General features: G+C 56.5%; 5 protein-coding genes across 10 annotated transcripts; 3 read left to right on the top strand and 2 right to left on the bottom strand.

Annotated features, from left to right (window-relative positions):
• Positions 1-44: 44 nt before the first annotated feature.
• KVP17_003269 (uncharacterized protein) lies at positions 45-683 on the top strand (the record flags this gene model as incomplete). The annotated part of the gene is made up of 1 exon (XM_068520363.1): positions 45-683. One exon carries the CDS (start codon positions 45-47, stop codon positions 681-683), a length of 639 nt encoding a protein of 212 aa, XP_068371571.1.
• A 66-nt stretch (positions 684-749) lies between these two features.
• KVP17_003263 (uncharacterized protein) lies at positions 750-1,893 on the top strand (the record flags this gene model as incomplete). 2 transcript variants are annotated; one of them, XM_068520350.1, is made up of 2 exons in its annotated part: positions 750-907; positions 936-1,893. In XM_068520350.1, 2 exons carry the CDS (start codon positions 750-752, stop codon positions 1,891-1,893), a joined length of 1,116 nt encoding a protein of 371 aa, XP_068371559.1. The 2 variants fall into 2 exon arrangements, with proteins under 2 accessions (XP_068371559.1, XP_068371558.1); XM_068520349.1 differs by lacking the exon at positions 750-907 and having other exon boundaries at positions 1,006-1,893.
• A 21-nt stretch (positions 1,894-1,914) lies between these two features.
• Positions 1,915-2,808, bottom strand: KVP17_003266 (uncharacterized protein; the record flags this gene model as incomplete). Its single annotated transcript, XM_068520355.1, has 1 exon — positions 1,915-2,808. The coding sequence occupies one exon, from the start codon at positions 2,806-2,808 to the stop codon at positions 1,915-1,917; it is 894 nt and encodes a 297-aa protein (XP_068371564.1).
• A 755-nt stretch (positions 2,809-3,563) lies between these two features.
• KVP17_003267 (uncharacterized protein) lies at positions 3,564-4,223 on the top strand (the record flags this gene model as incomplete). Of its 3 annotated transcripts, XM_068520356.1 has the most annotated exons (2): positions 3,564-3,833; positions 3,861-4,223. In XM_068520356.1, 2 exons carry the CDS (start codon positions 3,564-3,566, stop codon positions 4,221-4,223), a joined length of 633 nt encoding a protein of 210 aa, XP_068371565.1. The 3 variants fall into 3 exon arrangements, with proteins under 3 accessions (XP_068371565.1, XP_068371566.1, XP_068371567.1); XM_068520357.1 differs by lacking the exon at positions 3,861-4,223 and having other exon boundaries at positions 3,564-3,851; XM_068520358.1 differs by lacking the exon at positions 3,564-3,833.
• Positions 4,224-4,312: 89 nt separating this feature from the next.
• On the bottom strand, positions 4,313-8,609 carry KVP17_003258 (uncharacterized protein; the record flags this gene model as incomplete). 3 transcript variants are annotated; one of them, XM_068520333.1, is made up of 2 exons in its annotated part: positions 4,313-6,921; positions 6,950-8,609. In XM_068520333.1, 2 exons carry the CDS (start codon positions 8,607-8,609, stop codon positions 4,313-4,315), a joined length of 4,269 nt encoding a protein of 1,422 aa, XP_068371546.1. The 3 variants fall into 3 exon arrangements, with proteins under 3 accessions (XP_068371546.1, XP_068371548.1, XP_068371547.1); XM_068520335.1 differs by lacking the exon at positions 6,950-8,609 and having other exon boundaries at positions 4,313-6,757; XM_068520334.1 differs by lacking the exon at positions 4,313-6,921 and having other exon boundaries at positions 6,927-8,609.
• Positions 8,610-8,625: the final 16 nt, after the last annotated feature.

Here is an 8,625-nt window from a genome sequence, read left to right as displayed (position 1 = left end):
CGCACCCCAACTACGACGACCTGAACCATCTGGTGTCCTACGCCATGTCGGGGCTCACGTGTGGACTGCGTTTCCCAGGTCAGCTAAACAGCGACCTCAGGAAGATGGCTGTCAACCTGATCCCATTCCCGCGCCTGCATTTCTTCATTCTGGGCTTCGCGCCACTCACCTCGAGAGACAACGCCGTCTACAGGAGCTCCTCCGTGGCGGACATCACCCAGCAGATGTTCGATTCCAAGAACATGATGTGCGCGTGCGACCCTCGTCAGGGCCGCTACCTCACTGCATCTGTAATGTTCCGCGGTAAAGTCAGCACCAAGGAAGTGGAGGAGCAGCTGCTGAACATGCAGAACAAAAACTCGGGTTACTTCGTGGAGTGGATTCCCAACAACATTAAGTCGACCGTGTGCGACATTCCACCCACAGGCCTCAACGTCAGCGCTACCTTCGTTGGGAATACCACCGCAATCCAGCAGATGTTCCAGCGAGTGTCGACCATGTTCCAGTCCATGTTTCGTCGTAAGGCCTTCCTTCACAGCTACATCGATGAGGGCATGGACGTGAATGAGTTCGTTGAAGCGGAATCTAACATGAATGATCTGATGCTGGAATACCAGCAGTACCAGGAAGCCAGCGCAGAGGACGAGAGCAACTTTGAAGACATTGGCTCCACGTTTTCATAAATTCAATCACGTGAATAAAGTTGTGACACCCCACGTCGCTATTGCCTCGACATTTTTAATCCGCAAATGGGAATCAAAGGGCTAACTCGATTTCTGCGTGATCGATGTTCCAAAGGAGTTACTGAGAAGAGCATGGCTAGCTTCATGGGGTCGGTGTTGGCGATTGATGCCTCGATGTCGTTGTACCAGTTCATGATAGCCATTCGAGAAGGCGAATCCTTCACGTGGGGAGCAGGCGAACAGCAGACACAGAACCTTGCAGAACGCGGATGGGCAAGACACCAGCCACATCAGCGGCTTTCTTTCGAGGACGATTCGGTTCATGGAGGCTGGAATCAAACCTATCTACGTGTTCGACGGCAAGCCGCCAGAGATCAAGCTGGAGGAGCTGCAAAAGAGAAAGGCGCTCCGGACCCAAGCGACCTCGGCATTCGAGGCGGCTAAAGACGCGGGGGACCAGGCGATGATGGCGAAGATGGCTCAGCGGTCCGTAAAGATCACGCCCAAGCACAACGAAGACGTCAAGCGCCTCTTACGGCTGATGGGGCTGCCGGTGGTGGAGGCGCCTTGTGAGGCCGAGGCCCAGTGCGCGGTGCTATGTCGCGCCGGCCGGGTGCAAGGCGTCGCAACGGAGGACGCTGACACGCTATGCTTCGGCTCGCCCATATTGGTACGCTACATGAATGTGTCAGCATCACGGCAGAAGACACAACCAATCTTGTCCATTGATCTCCAAGCGATTTTAGAGGACTTACAGCTCACAATGGAACAGTTCATTGACTTCTGTATTTTGTGTGGATGCGACTACACCGACACCATTCGAGGCATTGGACCCTCCACCGCCTACAACCTCATAAGGGAGAAAAAAACCTTAGAGAGCATCGTGGCAACGCTGGACAAGCGGTTCACTCTGCCGGAGCACTTTGACTTTCAGACTGCAAGGGACTTCTTCTTGGCTCCTGAAGTCAGCGAGGATATCCCTAAGTTCGAATGGAACGACCCCAAGTACGAGGAGCTCAAGCGCTTCCTGATAGAGGAGAACAGCTTCAGTTCCGCTCGAGTGGAGACTGCAATCGACCGGCTTCGGAAGTGTCGCGAGAAGAAGCGCCAGTCACGGCTGGAGAGTTTCTTTGGACCCGTCAAGGTACTTCAGTCGAGTGCGAAGCCGAAGGCCAAGCCACGGAAGGCGATTCAAAAGAGACGGAAGTAACGTCCGTGACTAACAACACATTTAAAGTTCTTCTGCAAGCACATCCGATGGGACAGCATCCGCGCGACACAGGCGAAGCAAGCGCCCTGTCAGCCGTGGACCGACTCTACGGGACTTCCCGTCCAGCAGCAGCCGCGTGTTGGCGACCTCGGATCTGAATGCGTCTGGGTCTTCTGCAAGCCTCAGCAGGCAGCCCATAGAGGGATACACCCCGCTGAGTGCGGTGGCCAGTGCCTCAGATACTCCAGGCAACTGCATCAGCATATAGACCCAGGGGTACTTGGCGTCCTGCACTTGCAAAGTTCGAGGCTTCGAAGGTACGGACTGCAGAAACGAGGGGGTATCTCTTCGGTGCCAGTCATTCATGGTCCTTACTACCCTGGTAAGGAAAACCCCAAATTCGCGGTCTGCGGGCAGGTCCACGACGTCCACGTCCGTAGAACACATTCCAGCCAAAAAGTCGAGCCAGCCGTGACGTCCTAACGTCGCGCTCAGTTCCAGCGTGAGCACCGTGCACTTCGCAGGGTGTAACCTCTTCGAGCTGTTGGCCGTCGTCACCTTGACGGGGTCCTGCTGTAGGCGTTCAAGGTCTGTCTGTATACGTAAAGAAACTGACGAGCAGCGACAGGAGGGAGGAATCTCCTCCACCAACAGCAACAAAACGCAGTCCGGTGACTCGCTCTCGACATCGGCCACTCCGCGCTTGCTGAGTCCCAGTCGCAGGTCCCGCGGCTGGTCTGTCCATACACGTCGGTGTGCGAGCTTAGCGAACTGCGTGCTGTAGTGGGAGGCTGGGACAACAAATATTGGCCACGTCTTTACTGCTGAGTCGCCATTCTGCCAGTCAAAGTGAGCGAACCTGTGCAAGGACCGGCCGAGTCTCACGGAGGAAGGCAGGGGTTCTTGGAGCTCCATTCGTAGCAAAAATATGTCCACGCTGCGCAGGACGCGAAGTCTCCAGGGCAAGCGACGGTACAGGTGGTCATTTTTACAGGTTATTTATTGCCTGCCACCTGCAATGCGTGGCACATCTATTTCCATGGGCCACACACAGAACGCCTCCAGCAGCAGTGAACCATGCAAAGCTGCACTCAAAAGCCATAAAACGCAAGGCAAAATGCTCGCACTACCCTCATCCAATTTCGGCTCCAAGAACTACTCCCCAATGATACGTTCTGGCGCGAAGACGCACCGAGTACACTCGCAGACTAGGACTCCTGCCCTGGTCAGAGCAACCACCTCGAAGGTCATTTCTCCCGGGGCGACCACTACTTCGACTACTACAGACTCGCACGCTTATTTACGCATGCGAAGCTCGTCGTCATCGGTGCTGTACAGCCATAGGGCGAGTCACATGTCCAGCAACGGGAGCGCCCACTCAGAGGACGAGTACTTGTGAGGCGGCTCTGGACGGTCATACAGACGGCGAGTGGCTAAGAGAAAGAGGGCCCGCAAACGCTGTTTCGTTAACGTCTTCCGCTCGTGCACCGTGGTAGTTAAGAGAGTGGAGTATCTGTTGCTTAACCAGCGCCATGCTGTCGAGAATCCATTCGTTGTGGTGCGGTGAGTTACGGGGTACTTTCCAATGCCGAATCGGCGAGGCGGAATTGGCCTCCCGCCCCTTGGCGACCTCCAAGTCTTTTAGCTACGATTTTAATTCCTGCTTCAACATGCCACTTACACCAAAGGAGGGGAAGGAAGAGATCCACGATCTTCTCCTGGAGATCGGAGTGTTCGAAGCCCGCAAGTTGGCGCTTGTAGGTAAGTACCAGGCACGGCTCAGCGACTTGGCGGTGAGCGGAGGCTCGCATACTGCCAAGTTCCAGCTGTTGCGTGGTGACAAGCCTGCCGGGAAGCTGTTCGTCGACATTATTTTTTCCCGTAAGCTGATTTCTGCACCCTTCGTGGAGCCCCTTATATCCATGGACAGCCTCGAATCCGTAGGTTCAGACGTCTAATACCCACAGATGGACATGGATGACATTATATCTGCTGGACCGCTCACCGCCAGAGGGAGCACGTCGCAGTCCCAGCGAAACATCGATGTCGTCATCAACAGCCGGCTGGCCTACAGGGCAGGTGAAACGATGAAGGGGTCGCCCGTCAACTCGACTCCGGGTGCGCAGACCGTGGCTTCTGCGTCGCGCCGGCAGTACAGGTCTCCAGCTCGAAGGTTTCTTGACCTCTTCCTGCCTCGGCCGAAACAAGACGTGGTGTTGTCCGCGCCGCCACAGCCAGATCTTCTGCACTCACATCTTGATAAATTCCACCTCAACATCTTCAAGACGAAGAATCCAGGTGGGGGCCCAGATGTGAAGTACCAGATGTGAGTTACTATTATTGTCTGGTGACTTCTCAATGTGTACATGTGAGTATCAATTGAGTTAGTTCTAGTGCATGAGGAAGTATGCTGACGTGTTCACTCGTTGATGAGTTTCAAGCTGCGAAGGAGGTACTCGAATTGCAACGTGTCCAGCTCCTTAGGAACACCCTCGTCTTCGGATTCAAGAGGTTGTGGTGCTGCTGACGCGTCAGCCCTGCGCAGGTGGGTTTGTCCTCTCATGGCCGCCATGCCCTGCAGTCTTGGCGTCTTCTTCATACGGCTCAAGTTGACATCTGCGTTCACAGGCGAGGATCCGCAGCCAGACCAAAGACTGCGGTGGTGGAGGATCGTCTCCTCAATCGAATTCTGGTTCACCAACGTCTCCACCTCGACCTCTCCCACGGCGCCCATCCTGTGAGCACGGGCAACGACCTGTAGCTCCACGTTCACATTGGTGACAGGGTCCAGAATGAGTATGGTGCACACACACGACAGATCGACGCCATGAGCTCCCCACGGCAGGTACATCAGCAACACAGGGACCTCGTCTCCGAACTGGAACCGCAGCAGCTGGTCGGTCCATGCCGGCACTCCCGGATGGCACTGGGCGCAGGGAACGCCCAGTACGCGGGTCAGCACCTGCCCCAGCAGAAAGAGCTCCTCAGTGATCGATGATATCACCAGAATCTTGGGGCATTTCTTGATCCCAGGGTCTGGCTGAGACCAAAACTCGGGAGGGATGTTGTTCTGCCCCCTTCCGCTGCGAAGCACACTGAGGATCTTGCTGCACGCGTAGCGGACCTTCGAGGACTCGGCGAAGACTCGTTGCACGTCGGGGTCAGCTTCGCCGTCGACGAGGCGCCAGGGCACTATTCGGCAGTCAGATGCTCTGATACGCGCTGCTGGAAGACCGCCAATGCGGTTTTGGTAGTCGAACGCGCCAGGTGACACAACCGAGGCAGCGGAATGAGCGGTCACTGGCAGGGCGTCGGCTGATATCGCCTGGTCTCCCCACAGGTAATAGTTGACGTGGTTGTGTGTGACAAGGCGTCCAGCAAGCACTCCCGAGGGCGCCTTCGTCAACAGCGATTCAGAAGCAACACGCAGAGAGGGATGCAACGCGGAGTCAGACGCAACTGCGTGGGAGATGGGGGGCTGAAGTCGGTCAAAAAAGTCGTTGTGGATGTCTGCTCCGCATTCAGGACAGGCTCCGACTGGCTTCCTCGAGGCGAACAGAGTCGACCTGTCGCGCATGCATTCCACGCAAAGAAGGTGTAGAGCAGGACACGGAACCAGAACGGGGAATCGGAGGCGCCGATTGCATCTGTCGCAAAGTACGGACCTGGACTGGCGGATAAATCGGAAGGTCTCTTCAACGAATTGAAGCCGCTTTTCTGGCCACTCGTACTGCTTGTGGTTGTAGACGTCGCGCCACGGTTCGAGAGGCTTGCAGTGCCTGAGCATCTCCATGGATTCCACCAGATCGGACTCATATACGCCAACTCGCAGTAAACTGTAGCCGAATCCAACGAAAATAATGTTCCAGATGGCTTCCTTGGCCAACATGCGATTATTGGGGTGCAGTAGTGAGTCGCGGTTGTCTCTGGAGAAGTACGTGCAGAAGAGGTTTCTTTCTATCACCTGGACCAAGTCGTTGTAGGCAGACTTCTCGCGAGCAGTGAGCTCCAGGGAAACGACGTTGGGACCGTTGAGCCTCGGCAAGGCGACCATAGACTTGGAGTGACGGACCAAGCACGAGGATACGAGCCTCTCCAGAAGCCGCCAAGCCTGAGCGTTGCCCCGCATCAGCTGCGGTCGAATGATGAAATCAAAGTAGCGAGACGTCTGATGTCCGAGAGACACGGGAAGCCGAATAAACTCGAACATGCGAGCCCACTGCTCAGCTCCCTGTCGAACGCTCCGTGCAGCGGGGGTGCCGGTAACCACCCAGCGGGAGGTGGCCTTGAGGTGGCGCAGCACCCCCATTGAAAGGCTTTTGGAGATCCCCAGAGAGTGCCCCTCGTCCACGATTATCCGCCGCCAAAATATACCTCCCAGAAACGACGTCCTGAGCCATGCTATGCTGTCGTCTTCGGCCTCCCGCTGGGCCTGCAGTGGGTGGAGCGGCGTGCAAAGGGGAACGTCTAGAGCGTCCGGTTCGCTGTCAGTCACGGATGGTCGAATTGCGATACGTTTCCAGAGGGTGTCCTCGACGGCCTTGTCCGGACGGAGGCGCCGCAGTACCGTGACCCACTCAGGAACTTCGATCTTTCTTTTCTTGACACGGGCTGAGGCCCTCGGCACTTCCTGCTCAGCTCGATCCACGAAATCACGCCGCAACCGAAGGACCGACTTCAGAGAGTGGAAGCTGATCAGTACGATACGCGCTTTGGCAAACTTCCAGCGGCTGCTAAGCCCGGAACGGGCTAGACAACGAAGTAGATACACGCCTTTCATCTTGGGGAACCATCGGCGAATCTCTGCCTCCCAATGGCTCAATACGGCCTTGGGACAAACCACCAACGTCGCCGTGGACGCCATATACAGTGGAGAGGGTCCGGTCAGCAAAGCCCTCATAGGAATTGGACGTCTTTCGTCGACGTCGCTCGCTGGTTTCAGCGCGTTGCGGATCTTTGCATGGTTTTCGCCGTCGCACCGCACGGCATCAAGAGCCTTGCGAGCGCGGTCACTTCGAGAGGCGCGGTCTGAATTACATCCCCATTCGAGTCTCACCCTTCTGTTGCTGATCCTGATAGGCAGTGAACTTGGACCACGACTCCGCCATCCACCGGTCCGTTGGGCTGGGCGCCAGACTTTTCATTACTCTCGCCACCGCGGATGGCCTCCCACTGGGTTTCAGCGCTGCTTGGATGTCCGTGTACACGCTAACGTCCAGCACGGGATTCCAAAGGGCATTCGCAGCGGGTCTCGCGGCGGGCTGCGGATAGAGGCAGACTAGCCCCTTCGCAGGACAGGCACTCAGCGACTCGTTCACGTTTAAGAGGTCGTCCATGGTGAATGGCCCCGGGTGTGTAAACACCTCAGGCGGCAGGACAACCGTTCGGTAGGCAGCGAAGGCTGGCGTCGTCATGTCCACAGAGCAGTCCTTGGCCACAAGAGAGAGGATAGATAGCGTCTTGCCAAGGCCCGGATCGTCGCACAGAAAGCCTCCAGAAGGCCACACGAAAGCGGGTTTTGGGATGAGTTCCGAAGACATGCCGATCTGCAGCACCCCAGTGGAAGCGCACAGGTATAAGCTGAAGGCCGACATCGAGGCCCAGTCGCCTCCAAGCTGGAAGCTCTCTAGTCGGGAAGATATGCAAATCAGAAGAAACCGGGAGGTCTCGCTCTCTCGAGGCAAAGGCACCGGGAACTCTGTCCAGAAGGAAGTCAGGTCCGCTCCAAGTGGTGCGAAGGGGCCAACGCGGGCCTTTTCTACGCGCTGCATTTGTAGCAAGGAGTGCTGCTGGTGGGCATAGAGCTCTGCCTTGTGGAAGCCTTGAGTGAGCCGTTTGTAATTAGAGACCTTCAGCATCTCAGGCGAACTCCTATCGATACTTTTGGACATGTCCTTGGTGGTGAGGCCCGGAACCGCTCTGGTTAGCTCACGATAAAGAAACGTGGAGCAGCAGCGAAGACGCTGCATATCATCACGGGAAAGAAAGTTCAGCAAGCGCAGTAGCACCGCTTGTGGCAGCTGGTCCAGCGAGGAGGAAGGAAGCCCAGGGTTACGGAGAAAGGCCGAAAAAAAGATCTCGTCTGATAGTGTGGACAGAGATTTCTGGAGACTTTCTTTCTCTACGGAGTCGTAAAGAGAGGCGAGAGAGTCGTGGTCGGACGGCTGGTGGTGCTTGCAATCGTATACACCGCAGGGAGAGGAACGCAGTGCGGGCTGCTCTCCGATGCGCAGGGGATGAAGATGGAGGGCAAGCAGCGCCAGCGTTTGCTTAAGTGTACAGGAGAGGTCCTCACCGAACCGAAGTCGACCCAAATCCACCCACAGTTCCAATCGAGCTTGTGATGGAGTATCGGGTCTCCTGCCAATTAACACCTCCACTTCTCGGGACCTGGCCGCATAGGAGGCCTCCACCAGCCACAAGGGACACGCAGAGCAAACGTCAGAGCTCGACACCCGTCGGTGCGAGAAGACGTGCTGCGGTCCGCCACAGGCGCCCACGTTCGCGTCGATTTCCTCGCCGTCCACTGGTGCGGCGGGTGCCTCGGAGCTCGAAAAGTTCTCCTCGGAAGCGAGCACCTGGCAGACAGGGCGTCTCATGTGTTTCGAGATGCATTGTGACAAGTTGACCACGCTGGGCCTGGGAAGTTCGTAGGGTCGGTGAAGCTCAACCGTGGCACAGCACAGAGGAATGTACTGCTCAGGTTCAAAATCCATCTTTCGAGATTCGCAC

Source organism: the organism of the source record quoted next, assembly GCF_019968985.1.
Source record: "MAG: Porospora cf. gigantea B chromosome Unknown PgB_NODE_81_length_44291_cov_156.205, whole genome shotgun sequence".
NCBI lineage: Eukaryota > Apicomplexa > Conoidasida > Eugregarinorida > Porosporidae > Porospora > Porospora cf. gigantea B.
The sequence above is the reverse complement of the archived record's forward strand: the minus strand, read 5'-3'. Positions and strand labels throughout refer to the sequence as shown.